This window comes from Cornus florida, unplaced genomic scaffold (assembly GCF_030987335.1).
Source record: "Cornus florida cultivar Cherokee Brave unplaced genomic scaffold, ASM3098733v1 CherokeeBrave_3.0.0_Hap2_Chr03, whole genome shotgun sequence".
Classification (NCBI taxonomy): domain Eukaryota; kingdom Viridiplantae; phylum Streptophyta; class Magnoliopsida; order Cornales; family Cornaceae; genus Cornus; species Cornus florida.
Genome location: NW_026775573.1, coordinates 72025210 through 72040343, shown reverse-complemented (window position 1 = coordinate 72040343; position 15134 = coordinate 72025210). Strand labels below are relative to the sequence as shown.

The window sequence follows — 15134 nt, the reverse complement described above, 5'->3', positions numbered from 1 at the left end:
GTGGTGATGGCTTGTTTTACATTTTGTTTCCAAGGCTAAAAATGTGCCACATGTCACTATTCTATGGTTACCACTTTTGCTTAAATTACCAATATGCCCATACACCTTATACACAATACCATCTACACCCCATAAATATCTCCCTTTAATAAATAGATATAGATGTACACATATATGTGAGAAAAGTCCATTATACCCCTTTCTTAAAATGACAAAACCGGGAGAAGTTCCTGAGTTCGAAAATCGTCTCGACTTTTGAAAAATTCTAAAAATGAAACCGTCACTTCTAATTGACTTAAAATGATTAAAAATACACTTCTAAAACCTTCGACTAAATTTTTTTGACCAAAACGCCCCTCGAGGCCCGTGTGGCACGTAAAACAAGGCAAGAATTAAAATAATTCAGAAAAATTAAACAAATTTTCGAAAATAGAAAATAGGGAAAATCGGTGACATTACAATCAAGTTAGTCAATGGAGCTCTCAAGTAAAAGTAGGAATTTAATGTGTTCAATATTTCGTACCTCTTTGGTTTGGCCAGTTCTTTATAACTAGTAACTTGAGCTGTTGTGATCCTGTAGGATTCTTAGAAATCCCATCTTGAATTTGAATTAGAATTAATAGTTATCTTTGTAATCTTATCATCTGGAACCATCTCGCTATTGAAATTATGGTTGCCCCTTAGAAATATAAATGTGCAACAACGACTTATCTTTAATCTAACTTCAAATTCAAACGGGACCCGTCTTATCTGCTTATACGTGGCTATTGAGCTAATTGAATTATTCTACTAATTTTGAATTCTCTTTATCATATATCATTTTATATATACCAATGAGTAACAAAATCAATAACCAAATTACATCAATAGGTGACTGTCACATTATTCACACACACACACACATATATATATATATATATTATTTGTTAATTGTTCATCAAAATCAACTATAGTCTATTATTGCACGAAATAAAACATTAACTAGTAACACAGTAGAAGATAATATATAATTCTTTCACACAGACCCCATTAATGAAATAAATTTCCAAATTCAAAATATTATGCAATTTAATACAACCACAAATTTTATGTTATTTCAATTTAAAATAACTAATTCATTATAAATACAATAGTGACTTTAACTGTTGTAAAATCATAATTTTGCCACTAGTTAGCTTAATGATATTTAAAGTAACTAATTCACTATTAAAAAAGGGGAGGCAATATTCACACTCCACTTTTCTCCAATTGCACTACAATTTTAAATGAAATGACAATTCTAACTCTAACTTTACAAGTAAATGATTATTATTTTTTTAAATGATACAACTACCCTTTCAGATTTCATCTCCTTTTAACTAAATTTTTAATATTTTAAGTCTTTTTTAACAAGAAAAAAAAAAACTTTGAATAAATTTTGTTTTTCTTTTAGACCAATAAAAAAAAAATTATGTTGACTAAATTGCCTCTTTTGACCGTATCGGCAAAAATAAAAAAAAAAAAAAGAAAAAAAAAGTAACCGTTAAAAAAATTATCTCTGTTGACAGGAAAAAAAAAACCCAAAAATATAAATTTATTGAAGAATTATCTCTTTTGTCAAGATAAAATTTTTTTAAAAAAAGTACAAAACAATGAGGATTAAAAAATATATATTTCTATTAAATAAGTTATCTCTTTTGATAAAACCCAAAAAAAAAAAAAAAAAAAAAAAAAAAAAAAGTTTATTTTTATTGAATAAATAATTTCTTTTGACAGGATCCATAAAAAAATTACCAAAAAAAAAAAAAAAGTTACCTATTTTGGCAGGATTGAAAAAATGTTAACTTTATTGAATTAATTGTTTTTTCACCTCTTTATTGAATAAACTATCTGTTTCAATTTTAACAGAAAAAAAAAGTCACTATGGAATAAATTCTCTCTCTTTTGACTGCGAAAAATAAAATTATCAGTATGGAATAAATTATCTTCTTTGAGAGTACTTCCAAAAAAAAAAAAAACTTTAGTAAAGGAAGTAAAGAGGGTAGAAAAAAGTTAAAGTTATATAAAGGGTAGTTCTCATTAAATTATAAAATAAAGGAATGTGCATTAATAAATTCAAGGACTTTCTTGTCATTTTTTTGAAAAGAAAAAAAAGTAAATGTAGTGGAATTGATGAAAAGTGGAGTGCGAATATTGTCTCCAACAATCCTTAGAGTATCTCCAGCAGTACGTTAAAATACTCTTTTGTATAAAATATACACTGTCACTTATGATGTGTAAATTTTTTTTTATCTCCAGCAATTTGTTAAAATACATTGTCAGGTTACCGATATGTAAAATTATTATGTATTTTACACCACATTTTTACACAACCATATCAGTATATTTCATTTCTCCTCCATCTTTCTCATTCTATTAACTAATCAACCCTATATTAAGTAAGTTTGTAAAACTTATGTGTGATCAAGCATAACACTGGTTGGTTGTTATTGAGGGATACATTTTTACACGAAAGGTCTAAAAACAACCGCTTGAGCTAAAAATAAATAATTCAAAAGTTTTGTGTAAATATATTATGACATATCATATTTACAAAAAAAAAAAAAAAAAAAAAAAAAAAAAAAAAAAAAAAAAAAAAAGGGACAATACTTAAGTCTTCACTAGTCAGGATCTATAATATACTTACCGCTGATGTGGACTAATAATAAATTGACACGTTCTATTTTAATTACCAAATTAAAGATGGTAATCAAATCACTATCTCTGATTTAGTAAGTGAATATCTACCCACCATGTTTGATTTGGTAATTAAAGATCACATGTCAATTTATTATTGGACCACATCAGCGATGAGTAATTGTAGAAGACTAGTAAGGACCTAAGTATTGTCCAAAACAAATATATACAATGGTTAGAGATGCTTTTAGGTCCCCACTAGTGAGGATCTACACCATAATCACTGTTCATGTGGACTAATAATAAATAAGTATGTCATCTTTAATTACCAAATCAAATTTGGTGGGGGTAGATATTCACTTGATTTAATTACCATTTATGATTTGGTAATTAAAATAGAATGTGTCCATTTATTATTGGTCCACATCAGCGGTGAGTATAGTATAGATCCTCAGACTTAAATATTGTTAAAAAAAAATAAAAAAAGATGAACTTGAACTTTTGCAAAATTATAATTTTGTCACTAATTAGCCCTTAACGTACATACCGCACATGTATAATCATGTATCTTTAATACATGTATCTAGGGGTGGCAAATGGGCGGGTTGGGTCGGGTTTGGGCTGGGTTGAAAATGGGTGGGTCTAACATGGGTTAAGACCCATATTCAACCTGTTTGGAACAGGTTAAAAATAGGCGGATAAAAAATGTAAGGGTCAAGTTGTTATGACCTGTGAGCCAATTAATTATTATTGCTTAACTATTTTTATTTATTTATTTTTTAAATTTATTTTTTAATTTTTAAAATTTTTAGTTTTTTTAAATTTTTAAATTTTTTTTAATTATTTTATTTTTAATTTTTTTTTCAAAAGGTTTTAAAATTTTATTTAATAACAAATAAAAAAAAACAATCTCAAAAGAGGATAGTGAGTTAGAGAATTTTATATAGAGAAATGAGTTGAGTGCAATATAGAATAGATATGTATGCGTCTATTATGTGATGGGTGAAATATGGGTACCCTCAAATAGGGCCGGCTCGGGCCTTAGGCGAGTTAGGCGGTTGCCTAAAGCCCCAACCAATAAGAAGGCTCCATAAATTTTATTTCTTTATATATTATAACTTTCTTAAAACAGTGATAGTATTTTCTTTAATTATTAAACTTCAAAATATAGAAAAATTTGACAGTTAGATCTAAAAGATTTCTATTATTTATCTATTTTTTGAAGGCCCCAAATTTTTTTCCTTTATATATTATAACTTACCTAAATATTTTATTTTCTTATATTATTAAACCTAAACAAATACAAAATTTAATATTACGTCCAAAATATTTCTATCCTTGTATTATTTTTATTTTTATTTTTTTTTTCTCTCTCTCATCCTCATTACATCAGCATATATACACACACATTAAAATTAAATATTATATATATATATATATATATATATATATATATATATATATATATAAATGAAAATTGGTGAAACTTTCCATATTTTTATAAGACTCCTATTAATTTTTATTTTCTCTTTTTTTTCTTATTCCTCACATATTTTTTCTCCTCTCTCATTATAATTTTTTTTCATCTTATCCAAGATTACAATTTACAATTTCACAATCTCACTCCGTAACAAGATTTTGAATACACTTATATTCTATTAAATAATTTATTGGAGCATTAGACCAAATTACTCGAAATCATTTTAAATTATTCTATAACTTAAATTAGTTTATAGTTTTATTAATTTTTGTTATCATAAAATTATATATTTTGTTTATAATTTTTATTTATATTGTTAAATATGACTATTAGAAAGTACATAGCCAATTAATTACTGATGGAACTAGAGTTAGGAAAAATTTTAATGATAGGTTTAAAAATAACTAAACAAATAATTAGCATATTAGTAGCATAAATATATATATGGATAGATTTAATTAAAAGGTCACTTTATTTTTTGGCCTAAGATCTCAAATTGTATTGAGCCGTCCCTGCCCTCAAATTAAGCGGTTAAAAATTACCTAACCTATTTTTGACCCATCTTAAATATGATTCATCCAAAACCATTAAAAAAAGGGACAAATATGAATGAATTAATGGGTTGTAACCCATTTTACCATTCCTACATACATCATTCATATATCATACGAACCACCACTTTAAATATCACATGCACATAGTCAGACTCAAATGAGGCTTAACTACGATATAAAAATATGTTATTTTCCTGTCATGTATCATGAATATACGCTATTAAATTAATATATAAAGACATTATTTTAGTAATTGATAATTGCCCGATGCACACATATGGGAGGAGAGGACTGTCCCACGTGTATCTGATCATGAATTTATGAGGGATGTAATTACTTTCTCGAAATCTAACTTAGCATTTACTTACATTTTATTATTTACCCAAAAAAAAAAAAAAAAAAAAAAAAAAAAAAAAAAAAATCTAATTTAGCATGCAAAAGGTTTTCCACCAAAAGAAAGTGAATAAGCTGATGACTATCTCCCGAGAGATTTTGTTGAAGAGGATTCCAATTTATCTTTGCAGTTCTAAAGAAATCTATCCTAGTGATGGTTAATAATTTCAAGTTTATGTACTAGATCTTTACATAAATGTTGCAGTTTGTGTAACACATTTGTTTTGATGATACAATTTTTATGCGTGGACAATTAGTTAGCAATGGGTGCTATAGCTAAATTGATTGCAAGAGGAGAAATTTGGCCACATATGTATTTTAAATTATAATATTATATTAATTTTATTTCATAAATACAATTTTTTAAATAATAGTATTACATTTTTAATATGTCCTTGTACCGTTGTTTCTACAAATAATTTTTGAAAAACTTACCTCTTAGAACCCTATATATCAATCAAGATAAGGGCCAAAAGTAAGTATTAATTAATAAGACCCTTGTGATAGGATATGGCTTTACCCAAACATTGTTTCCGCAATTCAAAGATTATTATTCGAATAAAATTAAATTATCTTTACCAGACATTTTTATATATCATTGTTTAACAAAAGTATAATCATTTGAAATGACTTAAAAGGAGACAATATAAAAGAATGACGTATTACAAGAGAGAGGCAACCAATAGAAGAAGAAGATGGGAATGGGAGGAGAACTGATGTGAGAGTAGAGAGAGAAAGAGGAGCAGAGACTTCGTCCTTGTAGTTGTGCCATTGGGACCTTTTATCGATGATGCCAATTTCACTAAGCTATGTAACTTCGTTGATGGCCATAATTAAGTTGTCCGAGCTTACTCCCATTGATGTCCCCGTATCACTCATCAATGAGAATATATACTAGTATATTACACATTTTATTGGACATTTTCAAAGCATAAAGGGTAAATTACACTCAAATCTTTTGAGGTTAGGTTATTTTTCAGCTAAATGAAGATTTTGTTTTTAACTTTCACTTACACCCCATTTTACTTTTTGACATCTGATATATATATAAATTGATCATTTTACCCTTAATTTTTTAATACAAAATATATATAATCTTAAATGACATAAAACCCCTATCTATATACACACACACATATATATTCAACTCAGCACCCCTAATTTTAAAAGGATAGTCCTAGTATTTATTTAATTGTTTATTACATTTTTAATTTATTTAATTGTTTTTTTTTTTTTTTGGTTGTGTGTTGTTTGAATTAAGTGTGACTTTATTTAAATGACTTATTTTATTTAATTGCTTTATTTAAATTCTTTATTTAATTGGGTTTCGTTTTGTTTTAATTGACGACTTATTATTTAATGGTGGTTTTGTGAATTAATTAATTAATTATTAAATTGTATTTTTTTTTTCTTCTGTTTTTCTTTAATTGAACTTAGGGTTTTGTTTTATTTTTCTTTAGCCGACTTAGTTTCCTGTCTAGTATTAGGACTAGAATTAGGGTAACCTTAATCCTATAAATATATACATTAAGGTTCTACCTAGGGTTTTAAAACCTAAACACGTCTGTGGAGGCAGAGAGAGAGAGAACAGAGGAAAGTTTACAGTAGTCGGAGTTCGCCGGAGAATTTAGAAAGCAACGGTGCAAGGTTTCAAACTGAGACCTAAAGGTAAGTTCTAATCCTATCTCTTCTCCTTTGGCTCGTGTTCTTTGCATGTCTAATACAACTCCAGGGAAAGATTACAGATTAAAATTAAACTACGTTTCCATGTCTCTGTGTTTTAATACTGCTCGTAGTCGTAAGATTTTGTATTACTTGTTTTGAGGTTTTCTTGTATAACTTCTGTTTCTAAATTCATGTAAATTGAGGTATGAAGAGTTTATTAGATCTAAAACATGTTGGGACACACTGGAATTAATTTAGGTTGCAAGACTTTTGCTAAAACAGTGGATGTTCATGTATGATTAAATTATGCGTATTTAATCCTTTTTGCAAAACTTATGTTTAAACTGATTTTGGTAATTGAACAAAAAGGATTTTAATGGGTTCTGGAACATGTTGGAACTCAGTTTAGAGACATAGAAGTCTTAGGAGTGGAGGAAAGTTCATCAGAAACACGCCGGACATGGAAAGGATGAAGGAACAGAGCGAGACGGCTCACGGTTTTGAGAGAGCAGGCTCTTGGAGCCAAAGAGCCGCCTCTAATGTTACAAGAGCAGCCTTTAATGTTAAAAGAGTAGGCTCTTCTTTTAGAAGAGCAGGCTCCAAAATGAAAAGAGCAGGCTCTTTCTTTTATAGAGCAGGTTCTTCCCTCGGGTGTTCGTTTTTCAGTTTTTCTGTGACTGTGTGGGCTACAGAACTCGAATTTTGGGATTTTCAGATTCTGTTGGAAGCTGTATTGGAGTATTTAGAGATGTTCTAAGCCCTATTAAAGTTTCAGAGAGTAGGGTGATCCAAAATAATTCAACCGGAGTTTAGACTTGAACCGTAAACAATTGTTAATTAAACTAGTTTACTGTTCTTGGATGGAAAAGATTTTAAATTTCATAAAATCTTACATAGAAATTTCTTGTGTAACTTTCTCTGTTAATCATGTTCTAGTGTTAGGAAAATAAGCATGTGAATATTTAAATTCTAATATGTTTATTTGGAATTAGATCGGTTTACTGTTTCTGGATGGATAGTACTTTAAATTGCTTAAATCTTAGGATGGCAATTCTTAGTAATGGTTTGATAGTTAATTATGTACAGTGTTATTAAACTAAGCATGTGAACTCTTATATTCTGTTTATGCTTACTTGGAGTTAATTGGTTTACATGTATGACCGGTGGAATCAATTAATGTATTTTGCAGAGTAGTTTTGATTAAGACTGTTAATTTATGAAATTTTAACAGGCTTGATATGGAACAGTTGATGCTTATATTTATTTATTATGCTATCGATTGTGGATGTTATGGATTAGTTGGTATGTGCTTTGATTATATGCTTTATCAATTACTGGATGGATTGGATTGTATGCACCGGTATGGGACGGTGACATACTAGGTTCGGATTAGCTCAAAGTGTTAAATTCTATCTATTTTGGAAAAAGGGTACGGATTATAAAAACACAATTCTCCTTATATTTAAGTCTGTGCGGTTGAATAAGCTGAACGACTTACTGGATCTTTTATATAAGTCTGTGCGGTTGAATAAGCCAAACGAATTACTGGATTTCTTATATAAGTCTGTGCGGTTGAATAAGCTGAACGACTTACTGGATTTCCTATGGATGGATAGGAACGGATTTTAAATATATTATTATGATACCGTGACTTGAGCTTAAGTCTCAGAGTCAACGGTTAGGGAGCGTATATGCAATAGGACGCGTAGCTGGCTATGCTGGTTGAGGTGTACCCTGTTAGGCTTAGGTAGTCATGCCCACTCAAGTGCGTTTTGCATATTACCTTCTACTCAGGTTGAGACCCGTATTATAGTCCAGTGAGAGTCCATAGTGTGGATATATATATATATATCCACACTATGGACACGGATTATATAGTTATTGTTGAGTTGGTTAGAGTGTATATGCGTATCGAGTTTCTGCTTGGATTGTAGTAGGATAGAACTTGTTCGTGGGCCTGACCCACTCCTATTTTTCAGGTGTACGTCAGTTTCAGGCTTAAGCTTGTTCGTGCTGAGCAGAGGTGACCACTCATTCTTCCGATGATGTAGGAGCTCTATTCATATGGTTTTCTTTTAGTTTTTCAGTTCAGTTTGGTTTTCTTATTAGGGGTCCACAGGATGGATTCCCGAGCTGTACCCTTAGAGGTTTTGGAGTTGGATTATTATTATCTGGGATTTTAAGTATTTAATTTTAAAGGATTTTATATTTTAGATTTCTTTCAGCTTAAACTATTATTTCTTAAATTCATCTTGTATTTTGTGTTCACTTTAAAATATTAATTGTTTAATATTCCCTCGAGTTTGGGCCTGGGCCTGATCAACCCGTGTCTCGGATCCAAGGGGTATCACAGTAAGTATATAAAACCCTGTAATCTCTTGTATAAATCTCCAAGTCTATGAACTATAGCTACACTTGAAGACATAAGTGGTCCATACTCTCACTCTCAGCCAAACATAGGTAACATCTATTGACATAGTGCTTATGGAGCATTGGCTTGGATTCTACTGACTGCTAACCAAGCTATGCAACTGTGCTTTGGTAGATGATGCTTGAACCAAATTAGCTTATGCCAGATAAAAATTGGGGATGGTGGTGAAAAGTAAACAGTGGTATGTGAGAATGAAAAGGCACCAGAAGGACTAGGCAACCACATAATGCTATCCTGCTGTTCAAAGGGAGAAGGTAAGGAATACAGTTGAGAGAGAAAGTTCAGTGATTGAAAGAACCGAAGGAAATTCAATGATAGAAGGACCATCCAATGATTGTAGGAAATTAGGCTATCACCTGTGGCCAAAGTGTCCAATTGAAGAATTTCCAAATCATTCAGTCCTAACTGCTTTACAATTGGGCCATTTGGAAGCCAGTAATCCAGCCACAACTTTGTATCCTTCCCACACCCTACCCTATACTTGATAATACCTCTTGCCATTTTCCTTAACCTTAGTAAACTCCTCCAAAAACCAGAACCAAGTGTAGAGGGCCTGATATTCTAAAAACATTTGTCCTTAATAAGATAACAGTAACTCCAGGCCACCCAAAATCTCTCCTTCCTTAAACACAACTTCAAAATATTCTTAAAATTTGCAACTCTACTTGAAAGCTCAAGATCAGGGAACCTAAGCCACCATATATCCTGGGTCTACAAACTGCAGTCCAAGCAACCTTTCCTCCCCTCTTTTTAAGTTTAACCTCAGACCAGTAAAAGCTTCTTAAAATCTGGTTGATTTCATCAAAAACCCTCTTAGGAAGCACACATGCTTGGGACCAATAGGACTGAATGGAATACAACACTGATTTAATAAGCACCGCTCTCCCAGCATAAGATAAGAATCTGGAGGTCCAATTCCCAACTCCTCTACTGATCATTTCCACCAAAGTATGATAGTATCTAGCTTTAATTGTTGTGGTAGACAATGGCAAGCCTAAGTAGGTGACTAGAAGAGTCCCAGCATCAAAATGTAGGAGTGCTAAAAAGGAGGACTTGGTTTGGCTATCCACCCTTGAGAAGAATGCCTTGCATTTAGAAGGATTCAATTCTATTATTTCCTAGCTTGAAATGAAAGAGTAGACATTTACAACAACTACAATGAGAATTAGGAGATTTGTTTATTCAAAGACTACTGTATTTATCTTATAGTTTTAGATATGTTCTTTGCGTTTCAAAGTATTTAAGTTTTGAGACAAATATGTCGTTTGATATACAGCTTCAAAACTCAACAACAATAAATTAAGTTATAATTTGCCAAGGTGGATGGAATCCTGGGTCAAATGCTGATGATCTATTTTATGAGCGAGCCTATCAGAAAGAAAATAAAAGTCATTATTAAATCTGGGGGTTTTGGGATATAAAGGTGGAAGATATAGGAATGTAATGCCTATATCATATTATCAACATAAATAAAAATTTCATGTAATTGAATAATTTTTAAGAAAATAGTCACAACACTTCTTAATTAATAATTCGAATTATGATAAAAGTAAAAAAAAAATAAAATAACAACTACCAAAAACGTGAATGGAGCTACGTTTGATGAAGGATGAGTGAAGCAGTATCAGCTGCAACTGGTTTCAAATGGAACTTGTTGATGTTGTGGGCCTGCTTGTTGATATACCCCATTGGGCCTTGTAATCTTCAGCCCAATGTAACTATTTGTTATGTTTAAATAATTTGTTTAACCTTTTAAAAATAAATAAAAAAATATCCTCCTCACAATCCTTACTTTTTTTTAGCACTAGTCTGTGAGATAATTTAAAATACGTTAGTGTAATATAATACAATGTCTTAGTTTTTTTTTTTTTTAATTATTTTGAAAGGTATTTGATGGTGTTAGTTTGTGCAAGTATCTAATGGATAAAGATATGAGAAGATTTGCTTGATTTTTTTAATCCATTTTTAAGTATATGTTTATTTGGTGTCATAGAAGGGTATCAAATTTTATTTATTTTTTTATTTTTCTTTTTCCGTGTAATTCATATATCACGTGAACGACCACTTTAAATATGAAATGCACATGGTCAGACTCAAATAATCAATTATAAATTATAATTGAGTTGGCATAACTACTATATAAAAATATGATCTTTTCCTGTCATGTATCATCGATATTCGTCATTAAATTAATATATAAAAATATTATTTTAGTGATAGATGCACATGGGAGGGGAGGACTATCCACATGTATCTGATCATGAATTTACGAGGTCTGTAAGTACTTTCTGATCTTTTACAAAATAAAATTTTAACTTAGCATTTACTTGCAGTTTATTATTTACCCAAAAAAAAAAAAAAAAATTATTTCCAACTTAGCAAGCAAAAGGTTTTCCACCAATAGAAAGTGAAAAAATATTATCTTCCTTGTACATCATCTCTCTGCAAAATTTTCCCCAGATAAACACAGTTTTTGAAAGTAAATTTAATTATAAGTGATAAAAATGAATAAGATGATGACTATCTCCGAGAGATTTTGTTGAAGAGTATCACACTCAACTAATTGTCGGTTTGCCAGCATCTGCTATGAACATCTTCCGACAACTGACGCTCATTTAATCGATCAAGAGAAAAGTAACTTCTAGCTCCCGCTTATTCATTAAAAATTATGTTTTCCTGGATTTTCTTCATACAATAAATATATATATAGATATATATAATTGTGATTGATTGTGTTATTTTTTTATTTTATATCTTGCATACTTTAATGCTCTCACCCACTTTTCACTAAAAAAACAAGCAGCCTCTCGTCTCTCGCCCACCTAAACCTAATTACTCCCTTCATAAATACCCCCCTTCTCCTCATTTGACACACGCTAATTCCATCCAAGTGAAAGAAATAAGGTATTCTCTCCTACCCTTTCTTTCAATTCGTCTCTTGAAGTTCGGGTTTAATAGTGTATTCTATGACGAGGATTAGGTCGGGGTGACCTCTATCCAGTGTATATTGGTGGAGTAACCCTATGTACCAGAAAAGAGTAACGGAGTCCTTCTTTGCACTAGGATTTAAAGTTCTGTTTTCTAGCATTTACAAGCACCAAATTATAAGTTATAACACATAACAATCAATATATAACTTTAAATTCTTTTTTTGTGGACCAGGTTTTGCATTTCTTGTAATGGCGTATGGTGGTAGTAACTCTATGTTTGAAGAACTGATTGTGAAGAAAGGAGAGCCAACCCTAGTTCCTCCTGCAGAGGAGACGGAAGAGAAGGGTCGACTATTCTTTCTCTCCAACCTCGACCAAAACTACCAGGTCTCAGTTCCAACCATTTACTGCTTTAAATCAACAGAAGAGGGTAAAGGCAACGAGAAAGCTGCGGAAGTAATCAAGGAGGCCTTGTCAAAACTTCTCGTTCACTACTACCCAGTTGCCGGCCGACTCACATTCGGCTCCGACGGAAAGCTAATGGTGGACTGCAATGGGGAAGGTGCTGTTCTTGTTGAGGCAGAAGCCAACTGTACCATACAAGAGATAGTTGACAATGCAGAACAAGGACTTGTCCATCTTGGAAAGAAGCTGGTTTATGATATTCCTGGTGCCAAAAATACCCCAGACATACCGCCTCCTTTAGTGGTTCAGGTATATATTAATTAATTCTACCATGCAATTTAATTAATTAATTATCCCAATTTTTTTTATTATTTTTTATTTAAAAAAACATCTTGCAGGTGACAAATTTCAAATGTGGAGGATTTTCTCTCGGGCTAAGGGTGTACCATTGTATATTTGATGGAGCTACTGCTATGGATTTCGTAACTTCATGGGGTGAAATTGCCAGAGGCTTGCCCCTGAAGGTTCCTCCATTTCTAGATAGATCCATACTCAAAGCTAGAAACCCACCCAAGATCGAGTTTCCTCATCACGAATTCGCTGAAATTGAAGATATATCAAACACCGCGGATCTATACAAAGAAGAAGAATTGGTATACAAATCATTCTGCTTTGACTCTGACAAGATTGCAAAGCTCAAAATGAAAGCCATGGAAGATGACGGGTCGGTTCTCGCCAAGTGCACTACATTTGAAGCACTCTCAGCTTTTGTATGGAAAGCTCGAACTCAGGCTCTAAAACTTAAGCCTGATCAAAAAACAAAGCTCCTCCTGATTGTGGATGGACGATCTAGATTCAACCCACCAATGCCAGATAAGTTCTTTGGGAATGGAGTTGCGCTAACAAATTGTCTTTGTAGTGCAGGTGAGCTAATTGAGAAGCCATTGTCATGTACAGTGAGACAAGTTCAGGAGGCAATTAAGGTAGTCACAGAAAGTTATATGAGGTCAGCCATAGATTATTTGGAAGTAACAAGAGCTAATCCTTCTCTTACTTCAACACTCCTCATCTCTTCATGGACAAGGCTATCTTTCCACACAACTGACTTCGGATGGGGAGAGCCTCTGCTAGCAGGGCGGGCGACTTTCCCCTTGAAAGAGACAGCATTGTTCCTTTCTCCGGGGAAATTAGATAGGAAAAGCATTTCTGTGCTTCTCGGTCTGCCAGCCTCTGCTATGAAGATCTTCCAAGAATTGACGCTCATTTGATCGATCAAGAGAAAAGTAACTACTAGCTCCCACCTATTCATTAAAAATTAAGTTTTCCTGGATTTTCTTCATACAATATATATATATAATTGTGATTGATTGTGTTACTCAATGTAAAACGATTATCCCAGTTTGGTTAATTTAATGGAGGAGGATGGAAATTTTTTTAGAAAAGTTCAATTCAACTTTGAGAATGCATGGAGTTAGGGGCAGCTAACTAAGTGTTGGGAATCAATGCCCACACATTCACACATTAGCCTAACAGAAAAAAGAAAATGTTGTCTATGTCCATAGCTCACATCAGTTTTATTATTTCCTAGCTTGAAATGAAAGAGAACATATACAACTACTATGAGAACTAGGAGATTTATTTTTTCAAAGAGTACAGTAATTATCTTATAGTTTCAGATATCTTCGATAGGTTTCAAAGTAGAAGTAGAAGGTGAGAATTTAACTTTTGAGACAAATTTGCCATTTGATAAAATTAAAAATTAAGAATTGAAAATTTTTAAAGCTCAATATTTTTTATATGGTAAATATTTTTTAATATCATTTTTTATTTTTATCGTTCAGCTTTAAGTGATATTTTTATCACTCAAAATGATAAGGGTCACTTAGAATAAGATATCATTTTTCATTAGACTTCGACAGACCCCAATAACTTGGAATTAAACTATGGATTCTGTTGATGTTTTTATGGGTGGGGGCAAAGACAATGGATTTTGGTGAATTGAAAAATAAAAAAGGGGTGTGTGATTAGAGGCAGGAATAATGGAATGCGCGCTGGTCCTTATTTACACTAGAAAAATGCGAAGTATGTAATATGTTGCTCAGATACAAAAGTTAAAATCCATGTCTACACTATATTTTGAATAATCCTAACCAACAAAATGATTTCAAATTCAATCTTTTATGTTAAGAATATTTACTAAAAAATATCACTATAAACTTCATATATATATATATATATATATATATAGCTTCAAAACTCAACAACAATAAATTAAGTATTTACCCAGGTCGATCGAATCCTCGGTCAAATGCTGATGATCTATTTTATGAGCAAGCCTATCAGAAAGAAAATAAAAGTCATTATTAAATCTGAGGGTTTCGGAATATAAAGGTAGAAGATATAGGAATGTAATCCCTATATCAAAATAAATAAAAATTTCATATAATTGAATAATTTTTATGAAAATATTCACAACACTTCTCAATTAATAATTCAAATTGTGATAAAAGTAAAAAAATAAAATAAAATAACAGCTAACAAAAACGTGAATGCAACCGTTTGATGAAGGATGAGTGAAGCAGTATCAGCTGCAACTGGTTTCAAATGGAACTTGTTGACGT

General features: G+C 31.4%; 1 protein-coding gene across 1 annotated transcript; it reads left to right on the top strand.

Moving 5' to 3' along the window:
* The first annotated feature begins 12344 nt into the window (after positions 1 to 12344).
* Positions 12345 to 13933, top strand: LOC132298829 (omega-hydroxypalmitate O-feruloyl transferase-like). The gene is made up of 2 exons (XM_059795174.1): positions 12345 to 12822; positions 12912 to 13933. The coding sequence occupies exons 1-2, from the start codon at positions 12358 to 12360 to the stop codon at positions 13779 to 13781; spliced, it is 1335 nt and encodes a 444-aa protein (XP_059651157.1). The 5' UTR covers positions 12345 to 12357; the 3' UTR covers positions 13782 to 13933.
* The last annotated feature ends 1201 nt before the right edge of the window (positions 13934 to 15134 follow it).

Bases quoted from the DNA above. Each gene is read 5' to 3' on its own strand.
- LOC132298829 (XM_059795174.1), top strand. From the start codon at position 12,358: ATGGCGTATGGTGGTAGTAACTCTATGTTTGAAGAACTGATTGTGAAG. The intron at 12,823-12,911 runs GTATATATTAAT...AACATCTTGCAG, and splicing joins CGCCTCCTTTAGTGGTTCAG to GTGACAAATTTCAAATGTGG.